Source organism: Ammodytes marinus (assembly GCF_949987685.1).
Source record: "Ammodytes marinus genome assembly, chromosome: 12".
NCBI classification, from domain to species: Eukaryota; Metazoa; Chordata; class Actinopteri; order Uranoscopiformes; family Ammodytidae; genus Ammodytes; species Ammodytes marinus.
This window is the reverse complement of record NC_137216.1, coordinates 7,113,725-7,135,062: the sequence shown is the minus strand read 5'-3', so window position 1 is coordinate 7,135,062 and position 21,338 is coordinate 7,113,725. Positions and strand designations below refer to the sequence as shown.

At 40.9% G+C, this 21,338-nt stretch overlaps 1 protein-coding gene across 1 annotated transcript in view; it reads right to left on the bottom strand.

The window, feature by feature from the left end:
• The window catches only part of col18a1a (collagen type XVIII alpha 1 chain a), an 84,400-nt gene extending 63,983 nt beyond the window's left edge, over positions 1-20,417 (bottom strand). The window contains exons 1-2 of the mRNA XM_080037584.1: positions 20,286-20,417; positions 20,111-20,184 (exon numbers count right to left, since the gene is read on the bottom strand). Of these exons, the coding sequence (XP_079893710.1) occupies positions 20,111-20,184; positions 20,286-20,296 (85 nt within the window). The 5' untranslated portion in view covers positions 20,297-20,417. The remainder of the gene's footprint in view (positions 1-20,110; positions 20,185-20,285) is intronic.
• Between the last annotated feature and the right edge of the window lie 921 nt (positions 20,418-21,338).

The following is a 21,338-nucleotide window of genomic DNA, read 5'->3' as shown; positions in this document are numbered from 1 at the left end:
TTTGTATTACTACCAGTTAGAATTTCAATTGTTCCACCCTCTCTCATTAATAGTTACTTGTTCAATTGTCGTCCAGCAATTTATATTAGAACCTCCATAAATCTGTGTTGCAGGGGCCGATATATCGTGATTTTCAGACCCTAAAGTGGGTCAAGATTCAAAATGCCATACATTTTCCTATTTTTAAACTGCCTGTCCACAGTTTGTGACACAGGCTTATTGTTAATCATCTGTAGTCCCACCTTTAAAGCTCCCATATTATACACTTTTCAGTTATATTATACACCATATTATATGGTCTTAGTGGTCCCTAATAAGTTTTTCTTTAATTGTTTGCTGAAAAAAACTTTCAAATAATTTATTGTACTATGCTGATGTTCAGCTAATCTCACAATGGCCTATTTTTTAAAAAGAGCTGCAGCTCCCCTCGTAAATATACAATCTTTGAGCTCCCCCCGCCCCCTGTCCGGAAGCGAAGCCAGATACGCCTCGCCCTCTGTCTGTCAGGGCCGTGGACCAATAAGAAATAGGGGTGTGGGCTGCACAGTGGAAGCTTCTGGCTTTCCAGTTTTTGAGGTCAGAAACGAGGAGAATTCTGACTGGAGTATATTGGGGGGGAGGTGTGGGGGTTTCAGAAAGGGGGAGAGTGAGAAAAGGAGATTGTTATTTTTTTTTATATTTTGGCAGTCTCTAGGCACACCGTGGACCCATGGATATGTTAGAACACATTTAAAAAGTGCATTTAGCATAATATGTGACCTTTAAAATCACCAGGGTTCCATGTTCTCTCAATGATGTTTTCTGCATTAACTTTATGTGCAACATTGGTGGAGTGCTCCTTTAAAAAGTGTTAACAAAGGTCTCACTGAAAAGGTCTGATACCAAGAAGGGAAAGTGATGTTTAGATGTTGTGTCAAAGCTATGTAAGCATTCAAGAAACAAAAGGCTTTACTCTGTGATTTTAATTAAAGGAACTGACTGACTGGATTGAATCAAACAATAAACCGAGAGAGAAAGACCATCTCTGTCCGACAAAGGTCCATCTTTTCAATCTTCCACTCCCAGCCCTAAACAACCCCCCACCCACAGCTTCCAAACCCCCAAAGTGAAAACATTCCTTCTTAAATTATCCCATTAGAACAAAAGAGCCTCTCTACAAAAAAAAGGGGGACAAAGGAGAAAAAAAAAGCATTCCAATCATGTTGGTTCAGGCTTTGCTGTACCAAAATGCTGATTGTGAAAGAGAAACGGCAGGCAGGCCACACCAAAGGTATCGCCCCTGGGCTGTGGATCTGTGTGGTCATTGAGAGCGAGGGTGGTGCTTTCCACCACCTACAGCCTCCTGGAAACAAAACAGTCTGACTCAGTTCAATTGACGGTCAGAACAAAAAAAAACATCTGTTTGCACTTACAACAAACAAGTGCACTTTATTTGTTTGATATTCATAGTTCAAACTGGGGAAACAATGGCACATTAACCCATCCCATCTCAAACTTCTTATATTTATCTAGTCCTTTCTGACAAAAAATGTATTGAACTTCAGCCCTGAGTCATAAGATGAGAATATCAGAGGGCAACATTAGTCATTGCAAACGCCTTCCTATTTCCTTCAAGAAGGAACAAATGGCTGTACCAAAGGGATATTCTGCAGTGCCAATTTACAAGCCGGGGTTACGCAGAATCAAGTGTCAGTGATGGCTAAAGCATGTCCACATGGTTTTCTAGGGCTTTTGGGAGAAGAAAAAAGATGTAGGTGTTTTCAAACCCTTTAATGAAGTATTGGGGAAAAATTCAGCTGATGGTGTAGGAGGAGAGAGAGACAGCATAAGAGGGCTTGAGGCATAATTAGTCATCCTCCAGACATATTATACAGCAACAGGATGACTGGACCTAAATCTTTCAAACAGATGAACAGGGATTACCTTCATCGTAGGTTTGCATTGGTCGTGTTGCTGAATAGCTTCAGCTGGCTGCAGTAATGAGAAGGATATGCCTGTACTCTCAATTCAAATGCAATTCTTGTACTTTCTAAAATGACTCATATCTCAAATGTGACGAAAGACAATGATGATGTATTTTTCATATACTATAGTGGTCAGTGTTGTTCAGGGTGCTGTAATAAAGTTGTTCAACTCATTAGTATCTTCTTCATGGACATAGGCTTTTTGATGGCTGTTTCAGTGTGTTCACGTACATACCGGGTGGGCAGAATAGAAATAATGGCATTTCTGTCCCAACGTTTTAGGGCCATGCAGCCAATGATCATATACAAACAGAAAAGTCAGAAGTTCTCATTGGGCCTAAACTGGCCACGGTCAATCACCTGGCATCAATCCAACCAAGCCTGCGTTTTATTTACTACAGACCAGATGCAAAACAAAAAGGAGTGGAGTTGACTGTTGTCCAAGCCAGTTAGAGCATCAAGCAAACAATAGTGTACTGCATACTGCCCAAACTCAGTTAAATGAGTAAAGTACATGTAAACTAGAATGAGAATCTGACCAAGATATTTATGGTGTATAGCTCTACTGGTGAAAGGGAGATGTTCAACCATAGAGACATGCTACAAGGACTAAACTAAACATACAGTAAAACCAAACCAAACAAATTCAAACATCACCAAAAACCTTACAAGGCAGCACTGACAAAACAGGAAGACCCCTAAAGGATTGTGTCATCTAGACACAATGCTTCCTTTTTAAAGTCTGGGTGGGGCGCACAAGTCTGGCTAGCTGAATACCTGCTGTCTTTACTTACTACGTCCCCCTTTCTGTCCCTATAGCAGGTCAACGTTTATGACCTGTTCCTAGGACAAATGCAATGGGTGTGGAGAAACACTTAAATTGAAGCAGGCTGTCCTTGTAGACGAGACACAAGATGGGAACGTTACATCCTTTCATCCCTAGACATCAAAGATTTCGACAGAACTGAGTGGGCAAACCCAGACCCACAAGTACAGAGCTGGACCACTCAGTCCACTGATCTCACACACATTCAGCAGCAGTTGGCCAACACTGCGACAGGAAAAGAGAAGGTTTTCTTCGAGGAGGGCCTGCCCCTTTACATAGCCCACAATGGCTTGTTGTTTTTGTACTGTGGTTGTCATCGTTCACTGTAACTGTCAATGTCTGTAACTATCTCATTCTGTTGACTGTTTCAAGTTTCTTTTATTTTTGTGTTTGTAGTTGCCAGAGATTGACGTCCCCTCTGGATGAATTGTAATCAAGATGGTGATCCCTGAACAATTATTCTGAGATTCAACTTCCTCCAATTAGTACATTTATGATAAAATATCTGCAAAACTAATATAAAAAACGGTTTTACTTATTTACTATGTATATTGATAATAAGCTAATGGTAGCATGGTAATATAATAAATTACGATGGCGGACAAGGTGCAACATAGACAATCAAAAAAAGCCTACTCTGGCCTGAATCAGTTAATTAGTTGGTGAAGTGAACCAAAACGCAGCGGCATATGGCATGTGAGAGTTCATATCCCGCATTGGTTAGAAATGTCTGGGTCTTGAGCAATAACGTAATTCCTGAACTGCTGTACAATTGGTCAGAATTTCAATGTGGCAGAACAACAGAAAGTACCTACAGGAAGATTGTCTTTGTCATCCCATAATGCATAGCATAGCTGGCTACAGGAGCTCCTTTATAATACATAATACTATGCTTCTTGCTGTTGGGTTAGATGACAATGACGGTCTCACCACAAATGGACAGTACCAGAGTGTGTTAAGAAACGTACCGAGACCATCTCTTCAACAAGGTCTCGGATACTTGTTTGGTCCGCATTTGGAGCACACCCAAGATTGATTGCTTTTGTTTCTTCAAATGAATGTTTAAATGTGGTTTGGTTTGGTATTTGTCCAGCTGAACCTGGATGACAAGACTAACGCAGGTGCATTATGATTACCATTACAATCAAGTGGCTCATTTATCTGTTGATACATTTAGGTTTCATGTCTACTTCACATTGGGGCTACAGATCATCAAAATTCAGATTGAATCTTCAAAAGGTGTTACTGAGAGCAGCTGGATAAAAATCACACTGAATAGGCGTATACTTAGTCAGATCTGTCCCACAAGAGTGAGGCAGATAGAAGACCAGGATACTCTGAGATCCAGTCTGTTCTCCCCTTTCGGCTCAAAAGTTGGATGGTGGGAGAAGTAAGTAAGAATACATGGCTATTGTCTGCTCTAAAACATTCCCCACAAGCTGTGACTATTCACCAAGGCGACTTCACTGTGTGTGTGTGTGTGTGTGTGTGTGTGTGTGTGTGTGTGTGTGTGTGTGTGTGTGTCAGTGTGTGTGTGTGTGTGTGTGTGTGTGTGTGTGTGTGTGTGTGTGTGTGTGTGGCAGAGAAAGCACACTGACCCCTCACTTCGACTTTAGCCACTGAGCTTCTGCCCATTTGGACTCACTGAGGGGGAGCAGAGATAATATGAAGTCAGGGCTTAAGGATCGGGGGGGCGAGGGAGGGGGACGGGACCGTTTCATTGTGAGTGTCAGAAATCCTTAACCTAACGAACGTGCACACACACCAGAATTTGGAGCTACACACACCGTGGCATTTCTGGCAGCAGAGGTAGGTGAACTCCAGTTGGGAGGAGGAGGTGTGTGTGTGTGTGTGTGTGTGTGTGTGTGTGTGTGTGTGTGTGTGTGTGTGTGTGTGTGTGTGTGTGTGTGGCCTCGTTTTCTTCTTTCTGACAAACAATGCACCATTCAGCTGGTGAATAAATGAAACAAAAGCTACAAAAGATACGCCGCAGCAGCTACAAATTGTTACGGGAAGGACATTCACAGGCTGAATTTCATAGAGCTAGATCGAGATAAATGTAATGATTTAATAGATTCTCTCCAAAACTTTATGGAGCAGAAGGATGAGTTGTACTCCACTAATTCATGTTTCCATTTTTTTTTCAAGCTTAGAAATTACAATACAAAGTTTAGGATAAAAAAAAAATTATTGGCCAAGTCTAGCTTGTTCAGTAGCCCACACAGGAGTGGAAAACACATTTCCAACCTACACCTTCCGCAACAAGTGAAGAGGTATGAGCCCACCTTCATAATACAATTTTAACTATCAGTCATGGCTTCTACGCCTGTGATTAACATTTAAAATCTTTTAAAACACTCTGGGAGGCTCATAAGGAATTCATACAGTCCTCTGGTTTTGGCTCTGCCATTTTAACTTGCTAATGGTAAGAGGTGGTGCAGACTCTTCAGCCTCCTCCTCGACTTAATAAGTAAGCCAATCTTGCAACTATGCTGCTTTGAGCCTGGATCAGACCTATTAGGTAATGCTGCAGTAACCCAAGAGCTCTGCTCCGCTGTATGGGCTAAGCGGTGGTATGCATGGACGGAATGTGACCAAATACCTGAGCGGTGGCTCAAGGTATATGGAGTCTAAGAAGCAGGAAGTGAAGGAAAAGGAAGACCTCATGTGAGCCTACATGGCCTGAAGGCACAGTCAAAATACCAGGGACAACTCAGTGTCCGACACCCACAGATACACCGTATGTCCTATAGCCTTTCAGAAATCGCCTGCCATCAGCTCAGCTCTCCATTTGAGTTTATCAAGGAGTCATTTTGTTGCCAGAGTACTTTTCACCCCATTGTGAATTTCCAGTGATGTATTAAACTCTTGGATGGTGGCCAGCCTCTTAAAGTGAGGCCCTGTGGACCCCTGCCCTACACCCACTCTTACGGACACACCTCACCGACCCACTTTTTTTTTGTCCTGGCCTAAGACGCAGTCAGGAGCCTGAGGCAAGACTACAGTTTGTAAAGGGTTGCAAGACAGAGGTTAAGCCCTGAGGGTAAGCATACTGCAGAGATGTTGGGAGTTTAAAAAAAAACATCCATCAACAACCCTTATCACATTCTTCAACTTTACAGTAGATGAGAAAACATGTCGGAATGCTTAATTGATGCTCTCTGTGTGTATTTTTTGCAACTTAGATTATTCTTTACGCTCAAACACTGTTTCAATTGTTAGCTGGGTCCTTGTCAGTAAATCAGCATTTAGAAAGATGAATTGTTCTAACTAGTATGACTGCTAAAAACACGTACATTACATCAAATCATCTTGTGGCTGTAGGGAGACTTTAAAAACATTCAGTTGCAGACCACAAACTGCAGAAGTCTTTTTGTGGCTTTTTTAAACCTGTGAACGAGTTGAAGCCTGTAAAATGACAGAGGTGGGACGTGTGCCTCTAAACGGATGCCGCATCCGTCCCTGTTGCTTCCTGTACTTGGCCCGTTTCACTGGAATTTGATCTAGGTCAATCCAAAATCAGGTGTCAGAATAAGATTGCGTGAGCAGCTTTTCATCACAGTCCTGCATTGTGAAGTTAACGTGCGATAATGACACAAAATCCCAAGAGGACTGAGGGATACCATATGCTTAACCTACTTCCATGACAAGGTTGGAACAACACTGGTGGGAGATCTAACGACCTGCCAACATGCTTGTTACATGGTTTTCAATTAGACAGTTTGACTTCTGTTCTCAATTAGATTGGATTTCGTTCTTAGTACTTTTTTTGATGGATCAAAAACAAAAGGTTGAAAAAGTACAAATATTAAACCATATACCAAAACCATGTTCTTAATTATCCAGAAGTTATCAGTAGCATAACACCCACATTGTTTTCTGTCTGCATACATGAAGTTCTTAGTGCGATCCTGTAAGGGCATGCCACATTGTATTAACTAGAATGATCCTTAGAGGAGCTCAATACAGCTTTTCTGAGACCAGCCTGAACTAAAATAAATGGTGGTATGAGAATAAAATGATTTGTAGAAATAAAAAGGTAAAACCTGTAACCAGACTCTACTGCTATAATACCACTGAACAACATCAGACCATACACCATCAGACCCAGCACACATTGTAATCTTCCCACTTGACCCATTTTAACAGCATTTGCATTGCCCATTTCTCTCACACAAGAGACATGCCACGAACCAACCAACAAGGGATAGGTGGAAGTTTGATTTGTTCAGGCAGACTGAAGTTTTGGTAAGATCACTACACTATCTGTTATCACAGACAACGTTTCGAATAAAGGAACGTGATGATATTTAGAATTGGGACAAGACACAGCCAAAGTGTGTCATTGGTTAGACATTTAGTCTGTCTGTTTAATAAGTGTTTAAGGTGTTTTTCCCAATTGATAATAGTGTCTGCCACTGAGCTTCTGCTGCCAAGGTAATTGGTTAACAGATAGAGAAGTGACTGAGAAGAATAAAAGGAAAAGATGATTCAGAGAAACTTAACTAACCCTTAAATTAAAATCAAAGAAACCCAAGCCAACTTGCCCAAGGTGGCTGTAAAGCATTGCTCTGACTCATTGTTATGTCGGAATATATGCCCCAAAGCATAATGTACAACTTGGCAGTAGGCAGACTGGAAAAGGAGCCACATTGGCACATTACAAGATGCTTCAGTTTCCAAGAAGATGACATTACAGTAGCAGTTATATTTGCTTAAAGGGTTGGCTAATGCTCAATTTTACTATGAATTATGCTTTTAATTACATGATCCATTACTGCCATCGGTGTTTGAGTGTTTGTATGAATGGGTGAATGTGGTAAGATATGTAAAGCGCTTTGGGGCTGAGAAAATCGGCTAGAAAAGCGCTATATAAGTCAAGTCCATTTACCATTTACCATGATCCGACTATGATTCCTAAATTCTTGTGAAATTATGCATTTGCAATTTTCTTGTTAAATTTGTAATTTTTTACATTTTGTTAAAACAACTTCCACACAAAAGATGTTTTAAGTAAAAAAGTAATGGCAGTGATATCTGGTTGAGTTACGACTGTCTGGTAAACTGTGACGTATTTACAGTCTGGGCGAACACGCAACATTTAACAGGACTGGAATGGTGGGCAGTAGATTGAGATTTAGGACACTTACTAATAATCATCATTACTTTGTGTCAGGAATACAAGATGTAGGACCAACCAATGGTGATCCTGTCACATAACATGCAGACCATTGCACTGTGGTATTGTTTGCAGAATAATGGGGGAGATGGCAGCTAATCTACATATACATTGTATATATAGCTATTGAAACAGAAATAGACTGAAAAAAGACAACAAGCATTCTCCAGAATACCTTACTCCACCTTTAAGTGCTTTTACTTGTGAAACACCTGCAAAAGGGGTTGAGACTGTATGTTTTCAATGCTATCCATGAATGCACCTTCCTTGTTTGACAACGATTATCATATCTGCTATGGAGAGTAATATGTGTAGCTAAGAGAAACCCCTTTTTGGTGAGGAGGCGTACCAATAGCGACATGGACATAATATAATGGCGGTTGGAGATGCTTATCGTCTGCTGTATCTTACTTTGTTAATCACACAGAATGGAAAGAATTTGTCTGTCCTTCAAGCAATTATTAAACTGATTAAAACATGATAAAGAAGCCTTTATTTGACAAACACTGTCTCACACTATGGAACTTGAAATACTTGAGAACCATAAAAGGCTTGTTGGACCTAGGAGTCAAAAGGTACATTATGGTCACATTCCAAGACATGCTCATATCTAATAAAATAGAGGCCCTCCTCTTTGCCGTGCAGACTGTCCACTGACAAACTTCACAGGCTTTCAGCATTCTTAAGATTCTCCTGCCAATCACACATGACAATTTATTGACTGACCATCTAACAACCTTGATGCAATGTTTCAACACTGAAAGGTCAAGGTACATGGTGAAATGGCAACAATCACATCGAAAAAGGTGCGTGGCATAGAGACAATCGACTCGTTGAGCTGCTCCATAACATTGACACCAAAGGGGTTTGGCTGGAATAGGTTGGTTTTTATCACTTTGAAATACTCAAAAGGTAAGGGCACGTTTTAGAGAGAAGTCTGCATCATTAGCTACCAGTCTTACAAGCCCTTATCTTGTTGTGTGCCTAGCCATTGCTCAAGCAATTTCCAAATGTTGCCTTCTAAAATGAGTTGTCTTTTTATTTTTATTAGTAGAGTGTTTGTTCAGTGGATGGTTTGACCTTACAGAACCAGAAATTAAAACATAAGAAATATGTTTAAACACAGAAAACGCCTTCTGTTGTTTGAGATCTTGTTATCAGATTGAGTGTTAACATTTATACACTCTTTCAGTGACTACAGAAGGTTGGACGCTGACAGATGCTAACATGGTATGTATTGTCTATGCAGCACAGCTCACCATCTCCATATTGGGTGGTAGTTCAAGCATATCAAATTTAGATACTGTATGTTTTGGCAGTGTTATGATGTCTCAACGAAGAAAAGACTAAAGGGGAAACGAGTTATCATGTTATGGTGTCTATAATTTAAACCTTCTCAAATGTTCCCCCTTTTTCATCATTCTGAGTATTCTCAGATTATAACCCTTTTCCTTTCTTCAAACTCTGGTATCATTTACTTAAAGAATGTTAAACACAGTTGTTGGACACAAACTGGGTTTGATTGTACCGCACATAGTTAAAAAGCTTTGTAACTTTGAACTTTTAGGAAACCTTTACTACAAGCTTCTTAGATTCCATCCTCTCCGGGGGATGGAAACTAAATGAAGCTTCACTTTGTGAGGCATTTATAAGTATAATATGACATTTCAAGTCCTCGGCTCTTTTCTTTTGATGGCCCATCAGATCCTCACATCAACATAAATGCAAACGTTCTACCTGTCGACACTGGTCTAAGATTTACCAAGCAGTCACAGATGCTGGCAAAGGTGCAAATACATTATGCGTATCCTGTCAGAATTCAGCATGAGACAAAAATGAATTGGCTCTCATTCCTGTTGTTGCTGGTAAGTGCATATGTAAATACCATCCTCCACTGAAGGAAGGAATGTGCATGCAGATCTCATGTGTGTGTTCGCCTGGTTGTGTAAGGAAGATATTGTTAGATCAGTCCGTTGGCTAGTCCCGGTTCTTTGTCCTTTTTGCTGGTTCTTTGAAGCCACTAGGCCTCACTCAAGTGTTGAGTTTCAGCTTTACACAGCACTTCAAGAAACATGTCAATGCAGATCAACACTTTGACAGTAAATCCAACCATGAAGGCTGAGCGGGGGGAAAACACTTCTTTTCTGCTCAAAGCTCTTGACATCTGCAGCAGACTGATACAAATCCCCTAGTGAGGACACCACTACAACAAGAAACAGAAAGGCAAGGGATGTGGCCCCCCTCCCACTTATCTTCTCTGCACTAGACAATTACATATGTAAATGTATTTTAAGTGGAAAAAAATCACATAGTTGGTTGAATAGATGCCCAAAGTTGTCAACATATTTGAAAGAAGCTCACAGCTTAGATCCAATAACCATTGATTCAGTCCTAATCCTTGTTACTGGGCTACTGAGTAGCAATCACAGCTAATTCACATGGATTAATGAGAAGCATAGAGTTTGACCTTTCCACCCAGGCTCCCAAAAGACATCAACAAGTCTCATCCTCTATGGTGTTGACAAGGGCACAAACTTTTAGCTTACGAGGCACAACACCTTCAAACACCCCTCAGTGAATAATGCTGGCTAGCTCATACTTCACCTTCAACTGACACTTTAATCCCCTGTAATGAGTGGAGACAATAGCTGGAAGGGAATGACGTTATGCCCATGGCCATATCAGAGGCCCGGGGGATACAGTAGATAAAGAGACGTAACTTGGGACAAAGAGGGCTTTCATCGACAAGACAATATCAGAGCCCTCAATTAGTCCAGGCCAGACTAAGGTTCAGGGTGCCAGCGTTCATTGTTCCCCTGCTGGGCACTTTAGTACAAAAAAAAATTCACAGGTCATTCTCTTTCCTCTGTTTCAGCTTAATCCAAGCAAAGGCATGTTATAATCCACGTGATGGAGCTTTGGTGAGCTGCTGTGCCAACCTGATCTAAAACAAGTGAACTGTGTGAACCGGCTGAACAATATTTTGACCCCCACAGCCAGAAACTATAGGACCGATTTAAACTTATTTCAAGGCATTTAAAAATATATATAAGAGCTAGGGCAGAGTAGTCTTTATCATACCTGTATTAAGATGATGTCATATTTCAAAGTAAACTCAGACAGTGGTCTGCCAACAGGAATCATTAACTTTCCAGGCAGTACACAAACTGACATAGATAAAGATCAAACTACAAACTTAGTGGTTAGACAATGTATTCACATACCACTTCTCCATCTGATCTGATCGACTGTACTGTATGTGTAATATGCCAAACTAGATATCTACAGTTGATCTAACCAGAAGGCATTCATGGAGCCATGACCTATAGAGAAGAAGGAAAGAAACAAGAGACTGAGAGAAACAAGCACTAAACCTGCCTAGGCCCAAATATAGCATGTTCCTGTTTAAGGGTCCTGCCACATCAAGCCAACAGTGTGTTGCAACTGCTGGGTCAAATATTGCTAAACCAATCCAGACTTTTTATGAGGTTATTTACCTCTCACTAAGGCGCATAGTGTATTGTTCTTTTTCTAAAGCCAGCAGGCTTTATTCGGTAGCCTTTACATCGCATTCAAGTCCCATATTTTACTTAATAAATCAGTTAACAAGAGGTGAACTTTGGCCTTTGGTTCATGACTGATAGCCAGGTCAGTAACACACAAAGGAGTAAAGATGACTGTAACAACTTCAGGTGCATAACGTTTTTCTCCGGATATGTGAATGAACGTCTGGTAACAGTTGGTTGGTGCAGACAGCTTACCAAGAAGCTGAGCTTATTCCCATGCTGTTTAGTGATCTGAACAAGATTCATGAATAAAACTGCAGGCAGAGTCGCACACATTGAAAGCAAAACCTTAGCAGAGCAGCGGTGGCAGCTTTAGCACTATATGTGTCTCTCACAGAGTCCGTTCAGGTAAAAAGTTGAGTTTAGGACATCCACGTTTGTGCAAGTCTCGGATCGCAATACACAATCACTATAGTTGAACGGAAGAAAGTAGACTTGCATCGGAAAAACAGACTTCAGGTCCTATTCATGCATGTATAGCATGAGTGGAACATGAGTCCCTTCATGACCTATGTAGACATATGCATAGTCAGGCGACTACAAAAAAAAACTGAAACAGAAGTAGAACACAAGGCATCAAAACCTGCCCATATGAGAGGAAATCAGTGCAGCCAGTACCTTTACTATTCCAAGTATGCTTCATGATCATTCTGTATTCTTACTTTCTATTCTGCTTTTAACTTGGACTGACATATTCAAGACAGGAAACTCAAGGTTACAGGAACTTTACACAGCCAGGCCTATTACCAAGCCCCAATAATAAGGTAATAAAGTGAACTTGTGAAACCACAGGGTTCTGTTGAACATGGCACTAACTGACTTTCATGGGATGTTTCAGTGAGTCAAGTGGCCACAGAGTGAGGAATTTGACTGCAGACCTTTAAGCCCCATCTTCCTGTCTGATAATGCCACTGTATCGGCAGACAAATGGCCCTGCAAATCTGTCACTGGACCTCTAAATATTTAACGTCCCCATGGTTGGCCTATGTTCCTCCTCTCTAAACCTCTCAATGGATGGCACTGTGCCACCTGGCCCATGACAACCACCCAGTGAATAGAGGGCACCCTTTATAGTCTGCAAGCTCATGATTCACACAACAATTAGCAGCTTCCAAGTTACAAAGGCATTCGCTTTGTCAAAATCCAGGCTCGGCATATGATCTCACAAGGGTCTTCAGCCATGGTGGAAAGGAGCTAAGTACATGTACTCAAGTACTGTACTTAAAATACAATTCTGAAGTAATGCTCTTAAATCTTTCCATTTAGTATACTTAATACTTCTACTCGTCTACATTTCATTGGGGAATATTGCACTACATGTTTGTAAAATGTGGGGTACCCTGGACTTATCTAATAATATTAATGATGTAAGTTTGTATTATATCCATAACAGGGGGATATAATCTGCAAAATGAGTACTTTCACTTTGCTAATAGTTGGTAATACGAGCTGCAGGACTTTTACTTTTAATGAAGTTCTCCCCATGTGGTATTGGTTGTTATGCTTAATCAAAGTGATCTTTGTGAAATGTGATGTTAAGAGGCACTTCACTTCAGACCAAATGGACTTGTTTCTAAGGTTGAAAGGATTTAAAAGTGTTGCAGACTCAACAAACGACAACAGAAACTGTGTGTATGTTTTCCCTATATGTTCTAAGTTCTTTCTCTGCATCTTGTTATCTTTCAGTTTAAGTCCACTACCTCAGAATACATCCGATTCTGAGTGCGCCTTGTGAGTCCACCTCTCGGGTCCTGAAGGGTTCCATATCATCAAATCTCATACCTCACCTGAAGTCCTACTTCCGGCAAGACCATATGGAAATGGAGGATAGAGGTACAGGACTCAAGAAAATCTCTCTTTTGTCACAGGAGCTCTAGCCTTGATGGTAATCTCCCTGTCCCATGGGATTCCCCTCAGTTCACACCCCCATGGTGTGAGATTTGTGAGGGGGTAAAAAAGAGAAGTGCCTACAGACCTGGCGGCCCTTGAAGGACGGGTGAATGAGTGGAATTCAAGGATGCCATGAAAAGCGGCCCGGCACATCATGAGAGTCAATCAGAAGATAAGAAGACGTGGAGCGCAAAGAGAGGGGCATAACGACAAAGTGAGGTTGAAAAACGCACAATGGCATTCCTGAGAGGGGCTTCGTGAAAATTCTAAATGGTCTATTCATTCATTTAAAAAAAGGCATTGGGTGGTTCAAAGTACCTTTGAAATAATGTCAGTGGATCGCATCATAACTGTGCATGTGAAGCGCTCTTCATACTGTTTGACACCCTTGATTAGTACAATTTTTTCGTGGATGCTGAAAAGCTTACGGTATAGATTTCTTAGGACAAGAGAATGTAAATGGGAGGAGGGGGGGGGGTCTCTAGTTTCATGCCTCCCTGTGTTCAGGAGGCTGTCAGTGAGGACAAGTGAACACTCCCTAAAGCTGGAGACCGGGACAAAGTGCCAGGTAGACAGATCCGGTTTCCTTTTGCTACGGCCAAATACGGCTTTGTGGTGGAAAAATCTGCACCTGGTGGCCATGGAAACCAGTGTTCACCCAGGGTACAGCCTATAGTGCTGACAAACTGACCACAAAGAGCAGAAGTAAGTCAGGCTCCAAGCGTAATGTCTCCTAAAGAGGCTAATAAGCTTTTGCCAGGTTAGTCTGGGTGGTTGACAGCTTTATAACAACATTACTGTTTTCTGCAGTTGTTGTTTCTGCATATGTTCATCCATGACAGGTTTCACTTTAGGGGGGTATGCTGCTTGAAGAAGCTTGGCAGCTTGTTCCAACATGCTTGGGTCTAATTGCAGCCCTGCAAGTTCATTGATTCTTAATCTACAGTATATATGAGAGCTCTCTTGATACAGCACTAATAAGCCTTTGGGGTTATGATATGATGCTACCAACATTCATTTTGGCAGTATACAAAAGTCTTGCTCAATCAAATACATGTCAAGCTATATTCCATAACACAAAACTATGGTTACAGAGTTTACAAGACTCAGTTCAACTTTTGAAAGCTCAATCTTACTCTATGTTTAGATCTTTAAAACAAAATCCACATATGCTGTAGTGTCCTGTTATTTGCAGAGCTAGGCTTCACAGCTTTCAATAGGTGGTACTTGGATTACGGCTGGGAAAGGCAAGCAAATAAGTGAGGGTTTCACCTCAAACAGGAAAGAGGTGCTGAGAGGTAAGAGGGCACTCAGTGTGCCATTAGTGCTGGAGATGGTTGGGTGTACTGAGCAAGTGGCCCTACAAATCCTCTCCTCTTGGAACACAAGCGGTAATTATGGTGTCTCTCTGTATTTTGCCGCTGTCAACCCGGCATTTTGACATCAGGGACCGCAAAAGAGAAGAGCCGAGCGCACCTGAAACACTGAGTGGTAGGAGCACATAAACATACAAATAACAGCTGTCAGAGACATTCAAAAGGGAGCTCTGCCCTGAAAAACAAGATCATAGGTCGGAACTAGGTTTGGAGAAATGATAGATCCAAAATCCAGAATAGATACTGGATAGTTAACCAATCAAGTTCTTTACACAGGGTAAGGCAAACAAAACGGTGTCGTCTCCATAATCACTATAAGTTATATTAAATGTCACTCTTTTAACCGTGGTCAGCTTGTTTTTCTGAAAATATGTTCCCTTAGGCCAAAGCATTATATACCCATAAAAGACGTATAAACCTCAACTTCAGAATTACAACAAAACAAACACTATTCATGAAAAGTTAATGATCAGATTATGTTGTTATTGTAATCCTTTGTTAATTATTCATACAGTGTATTGGTTAAACCACTGCCTTTCAAATAAATACAGCCAAAAGAAGCTTGCTTCAACATAGAAAACAAACATCAAAACATAGCAAACCAGTTATGAACTTGAGTAAATGTTTAGGATCAAAAGGGTGTAGAAGTTCAATACAAATGCAAAGGCTCCAGGCTTTTGTCACAAGTCATCCTCCATTGTTACATGCCAATCGAATTTGACACATCAAGGTAGGTATAACTGGGTAGTGCATATGCCTACCACAGTATTTTAGGAGGTGCTGGTGTGTTTTGGTGGGTGAGTGGGTGGATGGATGGATGGGGTGTAATAAAATGATCTCAAATGGTGTCAAATTGGTCTTTGGTCAAATCTAAACAGTAAAAAATATTTTAGGAATTTAGGAATATTGGGAAATACACAATATTTCTTTGGTAGATGAAAAATAATGTGAAAAACAAAGCGGCATCTACTTTATGATTCCGAAGTTGACTCATGCCTTAATTCAAACAGTGTGCCTAGTGACACAGGGGTATGTCCAGCACAGATCTCTAACTCTTCAGATCCACTACAGGATGCAGATGGGTTGAATTAAGTAACCAAAGCAGAATGCTGCCACTGTAGTTTTCTTACAAAAACACATCCACATTAGAGTACACTATAACATGTGTAGATGTTCTCTTCAGTCTCCTCATTAAGCGTTCTGGCGTGGAGTGTGGTCCTGTTTCGCTGTAATAGCTTTTAAGAGACAGGCAAAAATGAAATTATAAAAACTTGTTGTGACAGTCCCTATGAAACGAAACACGGCTACGCACCGAATCCCCAAGTGTGTTTTTTTTAACAGGAAAACGTTAAATGTGATCTAAAAGGCTCCATTACCGAAGCATCTGGAACTTCCGACTCAAATTATCAGAGCGTTGGTGACTGACAGACAAAAGACAGTTGACACAGTGGATGGAGTAAGTGCATAAATGCATAATGGACGTGTCAATCTCTTGCGTCATTTTTTTTTTTAAATACAGAAAAACAGTGCCAGAGAGGGAGGTACAGACATCCACTTGACATTTAGAGTGACCCCCACCACCCACAGCCTCACGCACACAAGCTCATCTCCCCACTCTAGAAAGATACAAAGCATTTTCCTAACAGAGGTTTAATCTTTTAAAAAATGCTGGCGACTGACACACAATAAAATAACAATGCTATAGCTGGAACTGCCAAGCCTTGATATGAGGCACCTCCGGGGTTGTCGATCATGAATAAGTAGGTTAACTGACTAGAAAATCCAGGGATTAGACATCACAGGGTTCACTGAGTCAACAGAATCTGTGCACAGTCGGCCCATTTATTTCATTTGAGAGTGACAATGATCCTAACAGAGGCACCAATCTAATAGTCATTCACTTCAGAAAAAAAAACGACTTTGGTTCTTCAATAGCTCAAATTCAATTAATCAAAGTACATGACACAGAATTTCTGTTTAGGAGAATTTTGAAAATAACGCAAAGTATATAACGCAGAATAAGATTCATTTTATGAACTGCTGAGTCTGTGATGATTCATCATACATTGTATGGGGTTTTTTTTCTTCCTTGATTCTTGATAAGTGTCCTTAAATGTCCTTTCATCTGAATAAAAAATGCTCTGTAGATAAATGCCAATTCATATAGAATGTAGTCGTCAACGGAAAAGACAGTTAGCATCAATTGACTTAACAAAATATTTGTTGACTGGCAGATTTAAATTTATTTTGTGTTTGCAAAGTTTGTTGTAAGCTTTGTCCAACAAAATCTGCCGGTATGCTTAGCAGCTCTGTTTTTTGTCCAGAAGAAACCATTTGTATACTTTTATTTTGAGAACTTACTCGCTCTTTTTCTTCCATAGTTCTCCTTTTGTCTTGCCAGAGCTCACACAATGTCTGATTCAGCTCTTAGAGGGTATTTCATGTGTCATTAGAAAGGCTGCTATTCCTGGGGGGCGCCTTTAGCTCAGTCGGTAAGGCGTCCCCCTCCCGGGCCGGGCCCAGCAGCAGACCCGGGTTCGATTCCCGCCCGCGGTCGTTCTCTGCATGTCACTCCCCTCTCTGCCCCATTTCACCTCTGTCTCTCTGCACTATCAAAAAGCATAAAAATGCCCAAAAAATATCTTAAAAAAAAAAAAAAAAAAAAAGCAAGGCTGCTATTCCTGGGCGATCACTAAAAATAATAGGGTGCAAATGGGGCATCCTGTTGGCACACATGATGTGCATGTCACCACAACTTGTCAGGTTTGAACTCAGTCAAGGACCTTCCCTTTCCTCTCTGTCTGTCTGTCCCTTTCCTGTCATTCTTTACTTAAAAATAATTTAGATTAAAAAAATGTATGTACTGTTTTTCACACTACACTGAGAATATATCAAGAGCCTTGCCTTTACTTACTTCTCTTGAAAACCACAGGTCAACTTAAAACAATCCATCCATACAAAAAAAGGAGAATCAACCATGTATCATCATGAAAACCATAAATATATTGCAAAAGTTTCAATAGCCCCAGTAAATTGAACTTTGTCAAGTGCCAAACTGATATTTGTTTGCAGCCACAGAACCACAGGTAAATGCCTATCGTCATCGGCCGGACACATGTGAGGTTTAGAAGCAGATGTTTCAACTATACATGACGTGTCAACACAAGTTTGTCAAACGGTGCTCTGCTTAAGACCGACCACTCCATCATATGTTATTACAGCACCAGCCCCACCAACCAGGGCTCAGAACCACCAGCCCCACCAACCAGGGCTCAGGACCATCTAACACATGGTTTACCATCACTTTAAACAGGAGCACTGTAGCTCCAGAAGCTTGCAACTAATCTCAGTAAAAAAAAAAGAAAAAAAAAAGGATTCCTAACTCAAATAAAGTAGATTTGTTATGATTTGGGGCAAATAAATACATGGTAAAAGTGTTTCGTTATTCTGTCGGAGTGCACTGAGAGCCTGCCCTCGTGTCCCTGCCGTGAAAAGGATAAAAACCCCAAGCCAGCTGTGATTTTTAATGTGGCATCTAATTCAGCCATTAAAAGGCACAGCGGGGTGTCCCCCATACAGCCCTGTCCCCTTCCCCCGGCTTTGGCCTGCTCCCCTCGGGCAAAATCCACGCTGGGTGCATGTCAAAGATCACATGACAATAGGGATTCCTGTCCCAGCCAGGGACTGGGAATGAATCCGACCTAATTCAAGCATGTCGCAGGCAGCCAAAGAAATTGCTCTTGAGACAGAGGGACGGGCCTTTTTCAACCTGGACACACACACACACACACACACAAGGACACACGGACAAGACAACATTCCTGAGAAAAATGTCACGTACCAAGCTGCAATATGTTTTACCCATTCCAAGTTTAAAATTTTTTTTTTTATTGTTGTTACCTGACCTCCACTGTACGGTAAAGATGGAGAATCAATCATAAAGATCTGGCATGTTAATGTAAGAGAGAACATAAAAAAGGGAGGACCGACAGCAGGAGGCAAAATGCTTGACCCAACCTGTTCCCTAATGGTCAAGCATTTGGGGGTGTTGGTTACAAAATACACTACAGTAGACGAGGTTCCGTTCAATTTGACATACAAAGAGTGTCTTCTCCCAAAGCCCCAAAAATATACAACATCCAGCCCACAGTCAATCAAATATTAATCTATGTCCTTCTCAGTTTTCCTCTCCCTCTCATCTGACAGCTACACACTTCCCCATCAGAACATTTACTAAATTAAAACGAAGGACATCAGTGAGGTTTAAGGGTAAATTATTTAGCAGCGGAAGAGAGGGCTTTTATTCAGTGGCTCGTGCAGGCCCAAAAACTCCATTTGCATACAAGAAATGCCTCCTTAGCCATCACCTCTTTGTTCATTATATATTTTGATATACAACAGTTGGAAATATACAGGTTTTTTGGTAGGCCTACGAGCTGCGACCACTGCATACTACAGTCCGTGGTTAGACACAGAGCAAGTCGTGGGGGACAAACAAAGGTGGAATGTTTGGTTTCTTAGCCACTGCAGACTTTGGACTTGAGAAACTCCTGTGAACACTACAGCCCCCCAAATCCACGTTGACCTTTTCATAACGGCTGTAATCATACCATGACATGTTATCACAGCTTTGTAGCCCGCCGCCATGCTTATCACTCAGTAAGTGTCACATATAAAGGTTGAAAAGCAGTTGAAAATGGTTAATAGGCTATATAGGCTATATTAAGCAGCACAAGTCCAATCCAAGCCAAAGATAGTGAGCACACACACACACACACACACACACACACACACACACACACACACACTCCATGCTCAGTAACAGAGAAGCATCATAACTGACTGCACTTTTGCTGCACCTTTCTCAAGTTTCGTTTTGGCAAGAGATCCCTTGTAGTTTCAATAAAAGTCAAAACTGAGGTACACACACAGCAACTTGTTACAATCTAAATCCTCACTTATTCAGGAAGGTTGCAAGTCAAATATAACAGTTCATTGTTCCAGTGCAACTCAACTGTTGCTAAATTGGGCTGATGTAATCCAAAAACCTCCCGAAAAGAAAGGTTATACGTGTCCATTCAAGCCAGCCTTTTACCATGTTAAACTTTAATTGTAAAGAAAACTTGAGTGTGTCATTGGACTTATCAACTAAACGCTATTGACAATGTACATGATGAGTTAACTCTTACACAAAACTGGAGCGCCGAAAGGCATTGAAATGTATGCAAAGTTGACTTAAGGAGTAGTGCAAGGTGAAAAGCATGCTTTTATAGCCATTCCATCCACTGTCAGTTAAGTTCAGTTCTTACCTGGCCATTGCGATGCTGCGGGGCTGACGAGAAGGAGGACGCAGCAGAGAAGGCGCACCAGCCGCGAGGGACACCTGCAGAGGTACAGCAAGCAATCACAATTCAAAACCCGCATTGCTGCTTTAAAAGACTGGCAAAAAAAGGCTTAAATGAATAGGCGACCAAGAAAAAGTACCTCAAATTCATCTCTTCTTTCGCTGAGACGTAGTAGGGAAAACTATAGCTACATGGACTATTGGGGGGGTAACGGGGAGTGTAAAGTGTTCCCAGCGTCCTCGGTCCAGCACCGCCGCTGCTGCTGCTGTTGCACGCGGCTCAAACAGCTGATGCTGGAGGCAGAAGAAGAGAGAGAAGGAGTGTGGAGGAGCGAGAGAGAGAAGTGACCTGCAGGAGTTCACATCAGGGACTTCCGCCAGGTCCTAGAAGGGAACACATTCCACCCATTTCCAACGTACAGTCAGACACAGGGCCAGGGGAGAACGGGGTAATAAGAGACACCTTTTTTTATTTAAAAAATTATTATAATTTGACGATTTTACTTAACCATTTTAAGAGGAGGTACAATGTCCATTGGGACGCGGTACATTCATTGAGCCCCTAGTGGTAAATAGTGTCACTGTTATATGTTGATCTAGCAATGACACTATGTTGTGTGTAAATATTCAGCACTTGTGTATTACATCATCATTTTTTTTTAACACTTTTAACAAAATCCCAGGCACATGTCACCCTACAACTTCCATTTGGTCTTGTGGTTCAGATCCAGCTAGGTTTATGACCTGGATTTCAGGCCTACACTGAACTAAATGAACATGAAATCATGTCCAATCATTTATTTAATAAAGATACAAGACTGATAACTTCAGTCACATGATGAACTTTGCGTGACAAAAATATTTTTTAGGGGTCTGGTTTTCTTACCAGTCTCTCCATGTTTTTTAAATGTACCTAGATACAGGAGGTGGCTCATCTTACCCACTGGCTTGACCTACCCCAACAATAACCACAACACAAGTATAATAATAATAATAATAATAATAATAATAATAATAATAATAATAATAATAATAATAATAATAATAATAATAATAATAATAATAATAATAATAATAAAATCTAAAAACTAAATAATATGTATGAATGCGTAATTTTTGTTTAATGTGTTTGTTATACCAATATAGATATTTGTGTTACATATTTGTATGGTCTTTTTTTCCTTTTCCGCCTT